Genomic DNA, 17,500 nt, shown 5'->3' on the forward strand with positions numbered 1-17,500 from the left:
GTTTTTTATACCCCACTTGTCCTGGGTAATTAACTGCCAATTTTGAGCATGAAGTGCTAATCCCGCCCCCCCCCCCCCCCAAGGGGGCTGCCAAAAGATAAGGGCTTGGTGAAGGTAGAGGGAAGTCATTGAGACTGCTTACTGTAGGGTTGTGCTTTGTTTCCTCCTGATTTGGAGGTGGAGGCACCCCATTGCTTTGACCTGTAAGAACCTTGTGACTGGTATCTAGAGCCTAAGTGCCTGGATGTGCTCTGTTGGACACAGGAAAGGACCAATTTTTTAGTAGGCCAGTGCCTACTGAACCTGGGTGGCTGCACTTGTAAGAAATCTAACAGTTTGCATAGATTTAGCTTGGTCTTCCATTTTCTTTAAAACTTCTTCTGCCTTATTACAAAACAAACTATCATGCTGTAAAGGGGCATCCAAAAATTTAGCTTTAACATATCAGGCAGATTCTGCTCCTTGAGCCAGGCATGCCTTCTAATCACAGATCCAAGCCCTGCAAGAGGCCTCCACGGAATTAAAACCATATTGCAAAGTATGCTTTCTAACCTGTTCTGCGGCATGCAATAATTCCTGTAATTCTTTATTTTCCACACAATCAAAAATCAATATAATTTTCTGTTTCAATAAGCCCATAACATGCTGTTGATATTTAAGCATATGAAACTGGCAGTTTAAGGCCCTAATTGCCAAGGTTGCAGACGTATAAACCTTCTTTCCCCATCTATCCAGCACCCTGGAATCTATCAGAGGGGGTAGGACTTTTGGCTGTAGAGGCCTTTACACCTTTGGGACCCTGTGAGACAGGATCAGCAGCAGGATTTTTGAATAGAAGTTTGTGGGAGTCAGGAACCCTGTAATATCAGTCTGGCTTACTAGGAGCCATGCTTGATTCCGAAAACACACCAACAATGTCTAATACAGGAGGCACAGCCAAAGGCTTATGCTGAGGAAGAAGGAAATCCCTAAGCCTCTTTTTTGATTCCGCTGATCTCCCAATGAAAATGTTCCCTTAAAGTATGCAAGGTTTCTCCAAAAGAATAATCCTCAGGAGGAGATGCAGATGGGATGGATTCTTCTGCATCTAAATCCTCATAGGGTGGAATAGAAAATTCCTGATCAGAAGAAATGGAAACCTGATCTGAAGATTCATAATCAAGTGTCTTGCCTAGGCCTCTTAGCAGGGGGGGGTTGGGAACCCCTGATCAAGGTAATTGAGTTCTCAAGCCATTTTGATCATCTTTTTTTTTTTTTTTTTTTTTTAGGCATAGGGGCCTGCGCACAAGGCTCATGCATAGTTTTTTTAAACTTGGATGTTTTTGTTCTTGTTTTTGAAAACGTCGGTTTTATATAAAAATGTTGAGGCCTGAAAACACCCTCAAAAGCCGGTGCCTGCTCAGCAGCTCTGGACCCATCCAAGGGAGAGACATACGCAGGTGGAGAATCTCGCAGCATACCAGACTCCGCATGGGTCTCTGTAGAGGCCTGCGACTCAGAAGTAGCGGGTATCAGGGACTGCGAAAGCACCTCACTGAGTACCGGCAAATCGGCTTAGGAGAAGCTTCGGTTTTGGACCTTGATCTTTTTCTTTGCGTTTTTGATAACTCCGGTAGTCTGACTGCTAAAAGACTACATTTCAGGGTAATTAAATCTGGATCCAAAATATTTTGGAGCAAAAATATACAGACGCTTAATAGTGCGTTGGTTAAATCTAGCACAAAACTGACAGCAAGGCACGTTATGATCTGGGCCTAGGCAAGGAATACAGTACAAATGAAAATTATGAGTTATTTGCTTCCCACAAATAATGCAATTAACTTTTACTGACATCGGTAAGGAGCAAGAAAAAAAGTTCCCCAACGGGATACTTAGCTTTAGTTGAAGACTTTGGTTCTGAAACTCTAATGCGAAATTTTTAGGAGTCGGCCGACCGGCACTTGTGAAATGCTTCTGCTTCGGGCACCACGCGGCAAGAAAGACTGAATGAAATGGCGTCGGCTGCATGTTTTATACCCCTGACGACCTGATGTCATGGAAGAGGAGACAGCAACCGACGCAGGACCCTTATTCAGGCCGACTGAGGGCAACCTGCCAACAGATTACCCAAATGTAATGAGTGGTGCCAGGGGAAAGTGTAGTTAGGCAGTATAGGATGGTGGTTTGTAGGATGACATTGGTGATCAAGAGGAGGAGGATGAGTGTTAGGGCAGCACCAAGGATCAAATGGTGGAAATTGAAAGGGCAATTGTGAGGTGATGTTCAGGGAAGAGTTAAGACAGGCACTGCGTGGCAGTGAAGAGTTACCGAATAGCTGGGTAACAGAGCTAGTAAGAGATGGCTAGAAGGGTGCTTGGTGTGACATCTGGAAAGAGGAAGGAGGATAAGGAGACCTGGTGGTGGAATGTAGTAGTACAGGAGAGTATACAGAGAAGAGGTTGGCGAAGAAAAAGTGGGATGGTCAAAGAGATGAAGAAAGTAGACAAGAGTATAAGGAGATGAGGTGCATGGCAAAGAGAGGTGGAGAAGGCTAAGGATAAGGCGTATGAAGAGTTGTATAAAAGGTTGAACACTAAGGAGGGAGAAAAGGACCTGTACCGATTGGCTAGACAGAGGGACCAAGCTAGTAAAGATGTGGAGCAGGCAAGGGTGATAAAGGATAACGAGGGAAACATACTCAAGTGAGGAGAGAGTGTGTTGAGCAGATGGAAAGAGCACTGAGGGGTTGATGAAGAGAATGAGAGGGAGAAGGTTGGATGATGTGCGGATAGTGAATCATGAAGTGCAGTGGATTAGCAAGGAGGAAGTAAGGATAGCTACAGAAAGGCTGTTGGTCCAGATGACATACCTGTGGAAGCATGGAGGTGTTTAGGTGAAATGGCAGTGGAGTTTTTAACTAGATTGTTTAATGAAATCTTGGAAAGTGAGGATGCCTGAGGGATGGAGAAAGTGTTTTGGTACCGATTTTTAAGGGTGATATGCAGAGCTGTAGTAACTACAGAGGGATTGAACTGATCCGTCACAGCATGAAGTTATGGAAAGAGTAGTGGAAGCTAGGTTACGAAGGGAGGTGATGATTAGTGATCAGCAGTATGGTTTCATGCCAGGAAAGAGAACTACAGATGCGATGTTTGCTCTGACAGTGTTGGAGAAGTACAGAGAAGGTCAGGAGGAGTTGCATTGCATCTTTGTGGATTTAGAGAAAGCATATGACAGGGTGCCTAGAGAGGAGTTGTGGTATTGTATGAGGAAGTTGGGAGTGTCAGAGAAGTATGTAACAGTGGTACAAGATATGTACGAGGGTAGTGCGACAGCGGTGACGGATGCATTTAAGGTGGAGGTGGGATTACATCAAGGATCAGCTCTGAGCCCTCTTATTTGCAATGGTGATGGACAGGTTGACAGACGAGAACAGACAGGCGTCCCCCATGGACTATGATGTTTGGAATGGTGAGGATTGCAGGGAGTAGAGGTGGCAAAGGTGAAGGAGTTTAAGTACTTGGGATCAACAGTTCAGAGTAAATGGTAAGTGTGGAAGAGAGGTGAAGAAGAGAGTACAGGCAGGATGGAGTGGGTGGAGAAGAGTGTCAGGAGTAATTTGTGACAGACTAGTACCAGTAAGAAGAGTGAAAAGGAGGGTCTACAAGAGGGTAGTGAGACCAGCTATGTTATACGGGTCGGAGACGGTGGCATTGACAAAAAGGCAGGAGTCAGAGCTTGACGTGGCAGAGTTGAAGATGTTAAGACTTGCACTGGGTGTGACGAGGATGGACAGGATTAGGAATAAGTATATTAGAGGGTCAGCCCACGTTGGAAGGTTTGGAGACAAAGCCAGAGAGGTAAGATTACATTAGTTTGGACATGTGCTGAGGGATGCAGAGTATTATTGGGAAAAAGATGCTAAGGATGAAGCTGCCAGGTAACAGGAAAAGAGGAAGGCCTAAGATAAGGTTTATGGATGTGGTGAGAGGATATGCAGGTGGTTTGTGTGACAGAGCAAGATGCAGAGGACAGGAGGAAATGGAAACAGTTGATCTGCTGTGGCGACCCCTAACGGGAGCAGCCGAAAGAAGAATGACTGCAACAGTGATACACGAAGAACATCTGCTAGTGCATGGAGCCTGCCCTGAAGCGTAGGTATTTCCTGCAAGATTCTTTTATTGGAATGTGCAGGTAAGCCAAGTCTAAGGTTTCCAACCAGGCACCTTTGTCTAGCATAGGAAGCCGCTATTGAAGTGTTAGCATTTTGAATTTTGAGATTACCAAAAAGGTGTTTAGAATAGAGCGGTCCAGGATAGGACACCAGGAGCAGTCTTTTCTGGGTACCAGGAAAAGTGAGTAAAAACCTGGTCCCCCCTTCTGCTGGGACAGGTTGAATAGCCCTGATACTTACAGAACCTGCTGTTGAGCCTCTGCCCACTGATTTGGGGGTAGGTCTGGCCAACCACTTGGGACTGGTAGGGTGTGGAAGTGGAATATGTATCCTTTCCAAACTATTTAAAACCCATTTGTCCTGGGTAATGAGTTCCCAGTTGTTTGCATGCAAGGCAAGCTTTCCTCCTAAGGGAGCAGGCAGTTGAGCAGGGATTGGAAGGGTTAAGGTTAAGTCATTGTGACATTTTTCCTTAGGGTGGTGTCTTCCAGCTTTGGAAGTGGGAGTCCCCCACTGCTTAGGTCCATGTGTAGCTAGAGATTGTAACCTAGGTGGTATGCTGTTCCTGGTTTTGGACGGAGGACTGGAAGAGACTGGAAAGGACCAATTCTTAGAAGGCCAATGCCTACTAAATCTGGGAGGCTGTAGTTGCAGGAAATCTTTAACAGTTTGCATAGATTTAGCTTTTTCCTCCATCTTTTTAAAGGACTTCTGCCTTATTGCTAAACAGGCGGTCTTGGTTTAAGGGAGCATCCAGTTATTTAGCTTTACCATGATCTGCAAAGTTTTGCTCCATAAGCCAAGCATGCCTTCTAAGTAGAGACCCAGTGACAGCAGCCCTGCAAGATGCTTCTAATAAAAAAAAAATAAATAAATAAAAAAAAAAAGGAGTCAAAAACCACACTACAAAGTATGTTTACCAACTTGTTCAGCAGAATGCATTAAATCCTGTAATGCTTTATGTTCAGCACAGTCAGGAATCATCCTTTTCTGTTTTAGTCCCAAAATATGCTGCTGATACTTTAACATATGAAACTGGCAATTTAAGGCCCTAATGGCCAAAGTAGCAGAAGTGTATACCTTTCATACCCTATCTGTCCAAGGTCCTGGAATCTCTATCAGAGGGGGTAGGGTTTTTGGCAGCAGTAGCCTTAATGCCCTCTGGTCCTTGGGAAATTGTCTCTGGATCTGCAGTAGATTTCAAGACGGCATCATCTACAATGTCCAGAAAAGGAAGGATAGCTAAAGGCCTGTGCTGAGGGAGGAGTAAGAATTCCCCAAGCCTCTTTCTGGAGTCAGAGTAATCCTGGCTTTCCCAGCGGAAATGCTCCTTAATAGTGTGCAAGGTTTCACCGAAAGAAAAATCTTCTGGAGAGGAAGCAGAGGGAATGGAATCCTCCTTCAGAATCCCCAAAGGTAGATAAGGGCAAATCCTGGTAATCAGAATAAACAGAAATTTCAGAATCCTGACCAGAAGGAAAATCAGTTCTAGGTCTCGAGGGGGAAGGCTGGCTCCCCCTAATTAGAGTAACAAGGTCTTCAACCATTCTAAGCATTTGTTTTTTTAGGCATATGGGCCCCAACCACGTGGTTTGGACGTCTGTTTTCTTGGAGTGTGTCAAGCTTTAGAAGCCTTGATGAAGAAGAGGGCATCTGTTTAAAATGCAAATCTATAGGCCCGAATACACCCTCAGAAGCCATTGCCTACACAGCGGCTCCAGACCCCATCCAAGGTAGAGACATCTGCAGGTTCTATAATCAAAGAAGCATCTCGCGGCATACCGCACTCTGAATGGGTCTCAGTAGAGGTCTGCGAATCTGATGTAGTTGGTATCGGAGGCTGCGAAAGTGCCAGAGTACCGCCTAACTGGCGACTAGCTTAACGGAAGCATCGTCGGCAGTTTTGGACCTATGCGGTTTCTCAGTTTTTATTTTTTTCGGAAGATCAGTAGTTGGATGGCTCACTGAAGCCATTCCTGGATAGATAAACTGAGTACCAAAATAATTTGCTGCAAAAATATACCGACGAATGGTTCAGGGATTGAATAAGGCACAAAACCGACAGTGAGGAACGAGGAACGCCGTGGTCTGGACCCAAGTAAAGTATGCAGTATGAATGAAAATCTTTCGGATAAGACCATTAACTTTTACTGACATAGGTTAAGAGCAAGAAAAAGGACCCTGAACGGGGTACTTTGGTTCTGAAACTCAAAACGAAAATTTCAGGAGTCTGCTGACTGGCACTTGCGAACTGCTTCTGCTTCAGGCACAGTGCAGCAAGAAAGACTGATGTAATGGCATCTGCTGCATGTTTTATACCCCTGACGACCTGACGTCATGGAGACAGCATCTGACGCAGGAATCCAGGACTTTGCTATTCAGGCCAGCTGAGGGCTACCTGCAGGCAGATAACCCAAATGTAATGACTGCAACAGTGAAACACGAAAAACATCTCCAGGTTGCAGCTTCCAGGATGTCCCTGGTTGGGACTCCCCTGAGAAATGCTGTAGAGGTTGAGGGAGCCCTAGTGGAATGAGTTCTGATGCCCTGTTTGTAGCAGAAATGGATGCACTGTGCTATCCATTTGGAAATGGTTTGCTTTGAAATGGCCTTGCCCTCTGCCCCTGTAGCAAAGCTGACTAGCAGCTGGTCAGATTTTCTGAAAGGTTTAGTCCCGTCAAGGTAGAACCTGAGCTGTGTGCACATCCAAGGAGTGCAGGATCCTTTCTCCTTTATTCTGAGGATTAGGAAAAAAAGGTTGGTAAATTAATGGATTGGAGCCACACTGGATACCACCTTGGACATAAATGACTGGTTAGTCCCTGAGGGAAACCCTGTCCGTATGGAAGACAATGAAGGGTTCCACAGCCATAAGGACCTGTAACTCAGACACTTCCTGCTGAAGTGATGGCTAGAAGTAAGGATGTTTTCCCAAGAGAGGAATTTTAACTCTGCTGAAGCTGCATGCTCAAAAAGGGGAAGCGTGAGCTTCTCTAGTACAAAGAGAAGGTCCCAAGGCAGGAGTGGGAGCTCTCCTTGGGGGTCTTAAATTGTTAGCTCCTCTCAGGAACTGTTTGATCAGAGGGTGAGAAGAGGGGTGGGCTCAGTATTTTAAATGAGCTGAGATGGCAGAGGCATGAATCTTAAATGGATGAGAAGGATATGACTTTGTGGAGCAGCTCTGCTAGACAATCTAGGATTTGAGGTAAGGAGGGCATGACTGTCCTTTCCCTGAGAATGGCTCCAAGAACAGTATCTTTTCCACTTTTCTGAATAGGATTTCCTAGTACTAGGCCTCCTGGCCTCAAGGATGACATTCAACACCCGTTTGCTGTGGGTTGCTGGTAATGTATTCAGGGAATAAGCCAGGCTGCCAGGTTCAGGGTTTGCAGCAGAGGATGCAAAATATGCCCCTCCTACTGGGACAGCAGAGAGGGGGTTTGAAGTAGGTGCCAGGGTGGCACTGCTGTCAGGCTGCGTAGAAGTGGGTACCAGTGCTGGCATGGCCAGTCTGGTGCAATAAGGATTGTCCTTGGCCTGTCCTATTTGATCTTGAGTAGTACTTTTGAGAGGAGGGGCAGAGGGGGAAAGGCATAGATTGAGAGGTTTTCCCCATGTGTAGGATAGGGCATCCACTTTCCATGCTTGGCTGTACTTTTGAGAGGAGGGGCAGAGGGGGAAAGGCATAGATTGAGAGGTTTTCCCCATGTGAAGGATAGGGCATCCACTTTCCATGCTTGGCTGTGGGGAGTTCTGGTGTAAAATTTGCTCAACTGATGGTTTTGGAGGGAAGCAAAGAGGTCCACCTCTGGTGTCCCCCACCTGTGGATTAGAAGTCTGAAGGCGTTGGGTTCCAGTAACCACTCGCATGGGTCCATAAGACTTCTGCTTAAGTAGTCTGCCAGTGAATTTTGTTTGCCTGGCAGGAATTGAGCTTGCAGGTGCACTTGATTGCTCAAAGCTGTGTTCCACACAGCCATGGATAACCTGCAGAGTGGGTAGGAATGAGTTCCCCCCTGCTTATGTACCACATAACTGTGGTGTTGTCTGTCTTTATCTAGAGTTGTCTTGGAAGGATAAGGTATTTGAAGGCTGTCCGTGCATTCTGTACAGTGAACATTTCTTTTTAACTGGATATGCAGGTGAATTTGTACTGGGCTCCATTTGCCCTGAATGCATTTGCCTGCCATGTGAGCCCCCCATGCATAGTCTGATGCGTCTGTTGTCAGGGTTTGGGCGGCAGGGGGTCGAGTGAAAGCAAGTCCCTTGTTGCGTTTTGAAGCCTCTGCCCACCAAAGGAACTCTGTCCTTAGGGAAGGAATGATAGGAATCACTGTTTCCAGGTCCTGAGAATGTTGACACTAGAGACCAAGTACCACTGAAGTTTCCTCATATGCAGTCTTGCATACAGAATTAGAAGAATGCATGAGGCTATGAACCCTAGGGCTTCCAGTATTTTTCTAGCAGATAACAGAGTTTGGGTGGCCAGTAGTTTGAAGTAATTTGTCAAATAACCTGCTTTACTGGAGTGAGGAATGCCATCTGGGAAGTTGTGTTCAAGCTTGCTCCCAGGAATACAATCTTTTGGCTTTTCGCTGATGGTACAGCCCAGTGAAGTTAGGAGTCTCTTTACAAACGGCAGGTGCTGAAGTAGCAATTCCTGACTGTCCGCCTGAATCAGGCAATCATCCCAAGTATGGGTAGATTTCTGTCTGCAGTATGCAATGGCTGGAGCCAGGCACTTTGTGAATACCCTGGTTGCAGTAGATAAGCCAAAGGGAAGTACAGAGAACTGATAGTGCAGAGCCTACCCTGAAACAGACATTTCCTGCAAGATTCCCTTATGGAGAAGTCTATGGTGACCAGCCAGGAGTCCTTGGCTAGGATAGGAAGGGGTGTGACAAATTGACAGATCCAGGAAAGGGCGAATTGACAGATCCAGGATAGGGCGACAAGAGTTCTTTTCTGGACACCAAGAACAGTCTGGAGTAAGACCCTGTCCCCTTTGCTCTGAGGGAACAGGTTGAATAGCCCAGATACTGAGAAAGTACAGTTGTGTACCTACCATAAATGTAGATGTTAGAGTGTATTCACTGTTGCAGTCATTACACTTGGGTTATCCTGCTGGCAGGCTACCCACAGTCGGCCCGAATTCCAAGTCTTGGTCCGGCATCTGTTGCTGTTGCCTCTTCCCAGATGTCAGTGTGCCAGGAGTATAAAAGATGCAGCAGACACCATTTTTTTGTTTTTGTTGCCCCAGATGACAGGTGCCCCCAAAAAGGGTAGGCTAAAAATTTTGCAAATAAAAATGCATGCACTAACAAACATTACTTTCATCTACAAACAAATACACCACATAGGTTGTGCAGAATAGAGAAGTACAGATAAGTTCCAGCAATGTAAGGGGGATGGTAGGAGGGTAACCTGGACTGAAACCGTGAATACACTCTAACATCTACATTTATGGTAGATACACAACTGTACTATGTTCATAGTGTTTCACTGTTGCAGTCATTACACTTGGGTTGAATCCCAAAGCTGAGGTTGGGTGGCTGGGCCTAAATAGAATTAGGAGTGGCTAGGAGGCCCTGCAGAACTGCGGTGGCGAAGCCTGCTCTGGATTTAGAGTAGAGGTAAGTGGTAGTGCTTTGTAAAAGTGTGCACTGAAGTCCAAGTTGCAGCCTCAAAATGTCCTTGGTTGGTACTCCTCTGAGAAAGGCTGCTGAAGTGGCTGCTGCTCTGGTAGAATGTGGCCTAATGCCCTTAGGCACTGATTTGCCATGTTGTGAATAGCAGAAACGAATGCAGTGGCCTATCCAATTTGAAATATAGTCTGCTTTGAGATAGCTTTTCCTTGCGATCCTTTTCCTTGTGATCCTGCAGCTCCTTGCGATCCTTTTCCTTGCGATCCTGCAGCATATGCCACTAAGAGTTGCTCAGTCTTTCTGAAAGCTTTGGTTTTGTCCAAGTAGAAGCGTAAACTGTCTGCGTCCAAAGAATGCAGAAGTCCCTCCCCCTTATTCTGTGGGTTTGGATAAAAGGTAGGCAAATGAATGCATTTGGTTAAGAGCCACAATGGACACGACCTTAGGCATAAATGTTGGGTTTGTTCCCAGAGAAACCCTATCCAGATGGAAAGTTATAAAAGGTTCCACAGCCATTAGTGCCCGTAACGGAGACTCTTCTTGCTGAAGTTATTGCTAGGAGCAGAGCTGTTTTCCATAAGAATTTTATCTCCTCTGTATTGGCTGGCTCAAAAGGAGGCAGTGTGAGTTTTTCACAAAATTGAGGTCCCATGCAGGTATTAGCGCTCTCCTTGGAGGTCTTACGTTTTTGGCCCCTCTGAGGTACTGCCTTAACAGTGGATGTAAAAAAAATAGGTGGGTCCTTATTGTAATGATCTGAAATGGCAGAGGCATGGATCTTAAATTGATGAGAAGGATAGGCCTTTGTCCAGCATCAGTTAGATATTGTAAAATCTGAGGAATATTTGGTACAAGCGTGTCAATTCCTTGTGCCTGGTTCCAAGCACAGAATCTCTTCCATTTTTTTGCATAAGATTTTCTGGTGCTGGGCCTCCTGGCCTCTAAAATAACATCCATAACTGCTTTAGAGAGAGGTGTGCTCTGAATGGTTACATTCTGGGCCTCCTGGCCTCTAAAATAACATCCATAACTGCTTTAGAGAGAGGTGTGCTCTGAATGGTTACATTATCTGCCATGCAGCCAGATTTAGGGTTCCGAGTTGGATGTGCAGGATGATTGTTTTGTTGGGTCAGTAAATGAGGAATTTGAGGCAATGTCCAGGCTGGGCCTTGAGACAAGCTCTTTAGGATTGGATACCAGTGCTGGCGTGGCCAGTCTGGGGCAATCAGAATAATTTTTGGTTTCTCGTCTGACCTTTAGGAGTACCTTGGGGAGGAGAGGCAGTGGAGGAAAGGCATATACCGTAAGGGTCTTCCAGCTGAATGATAGAGCATCCACTTTCCATGCTTGCTTGTTAAGTCCTTGTGTAGAACCTCTGTAGTTGGCAGTTGTGAGGGGAGGCAAATAGATCTGTCTGGGCATCCCCATTTCCTTGTTATGCTGAAGATTTGTGGATCTAGTTTCCACTCGTGAGGATCCATGAGGTTTCTGCTTAGTTCGTCTGCCAGAGTATTTGTCTTTCCTGGCAGGAATTGTGCTTGCAGGTGTACTTGCTAAGTCAATGCTGTGTCCCACAAAGTCATGGCTTGTCTGCAGAGGGGGTAGGAATGTGTGCCTCCCTGCTTGTTTATGTACCACGACTGTAGTACTGTCCCGTCTTTATCAGCAGTTGTCCTGGATGAAGTAGATCCTTGAAGGCAGTCAGGGCATTCTGAACAGCTAGCATCTCTTTTCGATTGATATGAAGATGTATTTGGCTTGCGGGCCATGTAGCCTGTATACATTTTCCTGCCATGTGGGCCCCTCAGGCATAATCTGATGCTTCTGTTATTGTCTGCCTGGCTGTGGGTAGAGTGAATGGCTGTCCTTTGTTGTGGTGACAAGCCTGTGCCCACCATCAAAACTCGTGTTGCAGGCAGGGAATGAGTGTAATATGAGTGTAATTAATGTTTACAGGCTGTGGCAATGTTGAGTCCAAACACTTTTTAGATACCATTGTAGTTTCCTCATATGCAGTCTTGCATATGGAATTAGTAGAATGCAGGATGCCATGAAGCCCAAAGCCTGCAGAATTTTTCTTGCAGATGACTGGGTCTTTGTTGCCAACATTTCAAAGCAAGTCAGTTGCCTTTGTCTGAGATAAGCCATCTGGGCAGTTGTATTTAAGCTTTGTCTTTAGAGCCTCTTATCAGGAGGGGGATGGGAACCCCTGATCAAAGTAATTAGGTCTTCAGCCATTTTAAGCATCTGTTTTTGGGCATGGAAGTCTGTCCAGGAGAATGCTGTACTTATTTGTCTTTAGAGCTGCTTTAGTCTTTGCCTTTGAAGCAGAGGTTGGCTTTACATACAACTGTGTAGGTCTGAAAACACCCTCAGAAGCAGATGCCTGCTCAACAGCTCCGGACCCGTCTGAGGGAGTAGTTTCCGAGTGTCCAATACCTTGAGTATCCAGAGGCCTAGTCGGCTCCACGTGGGAGTCGGAAGTGGCCTCTGGCTCTGAGGTAGCGGGTGTCAGGGGCTGCAAAAGCACCTCACTGAGAACCAGCGAAAGGCCTAGCAGAAGCCTAGTCAGTTTTGGACCTCGGATGCCTGTCCTTTTCCTTGCGCTTTTTATAAACTCTGGTAGTCTGCTGCTCCGACGGCATTATATAATTAAATCTTCGGCCAAAGTAATGAAAGGCAAAATCATACAGACGCTTAATAGTGCGTTGGTTAAATCTAGCACAAAACCGACGCTAGCAACGTCGTGGTCATGGCCTAGGCAATGAATACAGTAAGAATGAAAATCCTTATGAGGCATTTGCTTCCCACAAGAAATACAATTGTTAACTTTTTCTGACATCGGTCTGGAGCAAGAAAAAAAAAAAGTTTCCCAACGGGGTACTTGGCTTTAATGAAGACTTTGGATCTGAAATTCGATTCTGAAAATCTCAGGAGTCTGCCGACCGGCACTTGTGAACTGCTTTTGCTTCGTGCACCGCGCAGCAAGAAAGACTGAAGAAAATGGTGTCAGCTGCATCTTATACCCCTGGCGCACTGACGTCAGGGAAGAGGAGACAGCAACTGACGCTGGACCAAGACTTTGGAATTTGGGCCGACTGCAAGTAGCCTGCCAGCAGGATAACCCAAGTGTAATGACTGAAACAGTGAAACACTAAACATCGAAAAGTACTTGCTTTTTGGGCCTTTGCCCACTGGTTTGGAGGAAGGTCTGGCAATCCACTTTGGGATGGCAGTGAGTGGAAGTAGAATCTGTATCCCTGGGATAAAATATCTAAGACCCATTGGTCCTGGGTAAAATATGCCCAGTTTTTTGCATGCAGAGCGAGTTTTCCTCCTAGGGGTGCAAGCACTTGGGCATGGCTGGATGAAGGACAAGTCACTGTGAACTTTTTCCATAAGGGGGTGGCTTACCACTCCCTGATTTTGAGATGGGAGCACTCCATTGTGGTCTGTTGCTCTGGGCTTGAAAGGAGAATGTCTGGGAGGTACTGGAAAGGACCAGTTCTTTGAATGCCAATGCCTACTGAATCTAGGTGGCTGCACCTGTAAGAAATCTTTAACAGTTCGCATAGATTTAGCTTTTTCCTCCATCTTTTTAAAGACCTTCTTCTGCTTTTGTGCCAAACAAACATTCTTGGTTTAATGGATCATCAAGTCATTTTGCTTTGACATGGTCTGGCAAGACTTTCTCCTTCAACCAAGCATGCCTTCTCAGAACAGACCCAAGCATGCCTTCTCAGAACAGACCCAAGCATGCCTTCTCAGAACAGACCCAAGCATGCCTTCTCAGAACAGACCCAAGCATGCCTTCTCAGAACAGACCCAAGCATGCCTTCTCAGAACAGACCCAAGCATGCCTTCTCAGAACAGACCCAAGCATGCCTTCTCAGAACAGACCCAAGCATGCCTTCTCAGAACAGACCCAAGCATGCCTTCTCAGAACAGACCCAAGCATGCCTTCTCAGAACAGACCCAAGCATGCCTTCTCAGAACAGACCCAAGCATGCCTTCTCAGAACAGACCCAGTGACAGCAGCCCTGCAAGATGCTTCTAAGCCATAAAAACCACAATGCAAAGTATGTTTACCAACTTGGTTTGCAGAATGCATTAACTCTTGTAAATCTTTATTTTCTGCACAATCAGGAATCAACATTTTTGTCTAATTAGTTCCATAACATGCTGCTGGTATTTATATGTGAAACTGGCAATTTAAAAGCCCTGATGGATAGAGTTGCAACGGTATATACCTTCTTACCCCATATGTCTAAAGCCCTAGAATCCCTGTCCGAAAGGGTAGGATTTTTGGCTGTAGTAGCCTTAATACCTTTAGGTCCCTGGGAAATGGTCTCTGGAGAAATTTGAGAGAGTCAGGTACTCTGTAGTACCTATCAGGCTTTCTAGGAGCTGGTGGTAAAGTATCAGGGGTAAGTATCCAGGACAGGTGGTATAGCTACAGGCTTGTGCTGAGGCAAGTCTAAGAAATCCCAGAGTCTCTTTTTGGACTGTGGGTAGTCCTGGCATTCCCAGCAGAATTGCTCTTAGGGTATGCAAGTTTTCACCGAAAGAAAAGTCCTGGGGGGGGGGGGGCGCACAGAGGGAACAGAAACCTCTGCATCCGAATCCTCATAGGTAGATAAGGGTATGTCCTGGTAATCAGAGGGGTCAGAGTCATCAGACTCGTGGTCTGTGGAATCAGAAGGAAAATCAATTATTTCTCTTTGAGGGGGAAGGTTGGCTTCCTCTAATTAAAGTAATGAAGGTCTTCAGCCATTCTAAGCATTTGTTTCTGTGGCATGTGAGCTTGAGAAGAGCTTGAGAATACGCTTAGGTCAGTTTCCTAGGCATAGTGTGAACACTGGGCCTGAAAAAATTCGGTAGTTTTAGCAAGAAACTAAGTAGTCTGTTTAATACAAACATCGGTAGGTCTGAATACACCCTCAGAAGCCAGTGCCTGCACAGCTGCTCTGGACCCATCCAAGGTAGAGACATCCGCAGGTTCCACAGTCTAAGCATCTCGCAGCATACCGGACTCAGAATGGGTCTCAGTAGAGATCTGCGAATCTGTAGAAGCGGGTATCAGGGGCTGCGAAAGCGCCTCATCAGGGGCTGCGAAAGCGCCTCAGTGTATCAGCAGACTGACGACTAGCTTAATGGAAGCATTGTCGGCAGTTTTGGACCTATGCGGTTTGTCTCTGTCCATCTTTTTTTTTCGGAAGATTGGTAGTTGGATGGCTTAAATCGAAGCCATTTCGGAATATGGAGAATGAGAGCGAAAACATTTAGTGACAAAGATAGCCCAACGACAAATTGTTCGGGCAACAAAACCAACAGCGAGGAACGTTGTGGTCTAGGCCTAGGTCTAAACATGTGACTTAGTAAGAAGGAAAATCTCTGAGGTATTTGCTTTCCACAGGAAAGAAAATTAACTTTTTCTGACATGGGTTAGACAAAAAAAAAAAAAAAAAAAAAAAAAAAAAGGATCCCCAATGGGGTACTTAGCTTTAGAAGACTTCAGGCTTGAAACTCTAAAAACGAAAATTTCAGGTAGCGGCCGAACAGCACTTGCCAACTGCTTCTGCTTCAGGCTCCCACACGACAAAAAAAAAAAAAAAAAAGCTGATGTAACAGCATCTGCTGCATGTTTTCTACCCCTGACGTCATGGAAGGGGTGACAGCATCTGACGCAGAAATCCCAAGACTCTGGTATTCGGGCCAACTGAGGGGTACCTGCAGGCAGATAATCCAAGTGCGATGACTGCAACAGTGAAACACTAAGTACATCTACTCTGCCACCAAGGTGAGAGGAGTTTTTCTTTCTTGAACTTATGAAGTCAGACCATAGCTACTGCCAACTTGTCCTTTCTTTAAAAAATTAACAGAACACTTGCCTCACCTTAACAGGCTGAGGAACAAAGCTTGTATACCTGCAGCTCCTAAAAAAAAAAAAAAAAAAAAAAAAACACAGCAGATAAGACTCCAAACTTCTACCACCTAATTCACTTCCATAGTAATGAGGTGTTGATGACTTGTGCGCCAATGTCAGACATGCATCAACAGCATACAAAGGTTGCACTTGATGCCTCTGCTTGTTTAGCAATAACTATGATGTGATGCTCTGCTGTACAGGCCTAAAAGCAGCTGCACCGTTACACCCCCCTCCTCTCCACAGTACTAGTTTTTTTTGGGGGGTGGGGTGAGGTGCTGCTCTAGGAAATGGGCTCTGGCCAGTCAGATAACCGCACTTACCATCCCCTCATAAGGCATAAACATTTACTGCAAGCCCGTGTTCCAATGTCTCATTCAGTTAAATAACCACCAAAATAGTCATAGGTGTTTCTATCCACCTCTAGTTAGTGGGTAGGCTGAACTGCTGTCAGTTTCACATCTTATTCTACCCACAGACAGCAGACAGAATCCTGACTCCATGTATGCCAAAACACAAGAACTTGCTCAAGGTTAAGTATGCGTTTTGACTGAAAGCCTAAATATAAAGCCTAAATATGCAAGTGGCACAGAAGCAGAGCATGCTCTCCTAGCCCAGCACGAGTAAAAGAATGCTTCAGCTGTGAGCATCTGAAACAGGAATAAAAAGAATTAAGTTGAACAGCCAAGTCACCTACATTCAAGTCTGTGTGTGTGTACTGAAAGGTGTTGCAACAGCAGAAGACTTTATACATACATTTAATACTTCAAATGCACTCAGAGAATGCAACAGTTACTTTGTACAGGACAACCCCTAGGACTGAATGCTAAATGGCAAATGATGCAGTAAATGGCAAAGAAAATCTATGCAAAAAATACAAACTTGGAAGCAAAATGGGTTCTTACTACACACAAGAAAACCATGTTTGAATAAGTATTTTATTTAATTTCACAGAACTCTGCTAGACTTTACACCACTACCCAGATTGTGTACCATTATTTTTCTTTATCCCACAAAATGATCAATATTTCTGGTTCACAGTTCCCAATACAAAATCTTTTTAAGTAATATGTTTTGACAAAGTCAATTACTCTGGTGTACACAGAGGATACAATGAGAAGGAAGTTATCATACCTTGTGTGTTCTGAAAATAATGACGCCACAGAGGTCTGATTTTATCTTGCCCACCAACGTCCCACACCGTGAAACTAATGTTCTTGTACTCCACAGTTTCAACATTAAAACCTGAAACAAAGTTTCCATGATTAAGTTAAAAAAGCACACAGAACAAAAAAAGCAGGCAATGATCACATAAGTAAAATGGTGTGTGTGTGTGTGTGTGTGTGTGTGTGTGTGTGTGTGTGTGTGTGTGTGTGTGTGTGAGAAAAAGTTACAGCCTTACAAATTATACTGGTCTGCATCAACCTCCAGACAGATTAGCAGCATTTTAAGACTTGCAAATATTCATAAGAGCTTCCAAATAAGGCCTCGGGACCATTGTTTCAGATATTTGTCTACAATGAAAAGAATGGGAGGTAGGCAGGATAGCTGAAGAGAACTGCTGGTCAGGGATGAAAACAGGTTGCATAAAGGCCTTCCTCAGAGGCAGAACAGTTGTGTAAAATCTTACCATAACCATAGATTTCATCTTCCAAATTGCAGTATTCTTACTGTGGGATTTTCTGCCCTCAGGAGACCCACTATACAAAAGCTTAAGCTTGGTTGCTGTAGGCGTGTGGGACGTCACATGTAGGGCCACAAACCAGGGGCCTTAAA

General features: G+C 45.2%; 1 protein-coding gene across 2 annotated transcripts in view; it reads right to left on the bottom strand.

The window, feature by feature from the left end:
- The window catches only part of ARF1 (ADP ribosylation factor 1), a 294,325-nt gene that overhangs the window by 121,310 nt on the left and 155,515 nt on the right, over nucleotides 1-17,500 (bottom strand). For both annotated transcript variants that reach the window (XM_044065884.1, XM_044065886.1), the window contains one exon: nucleotides 16,859-16,969. In XM_044065884.1, coding sequence (XP_043921819.1) covers nucleotides 16,859-16,969 — 111 coding nt within the window. The remainder of the gene's footprint in view (nucleotides 1-16,858; nucleotides 16,970-17,500) is intronic.

This window comes from Protopterus annectens, chromosome 3.part0 (assembly GCF_019279795.1).
Source record: "Protopterus annectens isolate FY-2018-M chromosome 3.part0, PAN1.0, whole genome shotgun sequence".
Taxonomy (NCBI): domain Eukaryota; kingdom Metazoa; phylum Chordata; order Ceratodontiformes; family Protopteridae; genus Protopterus; species Protopterus annectens.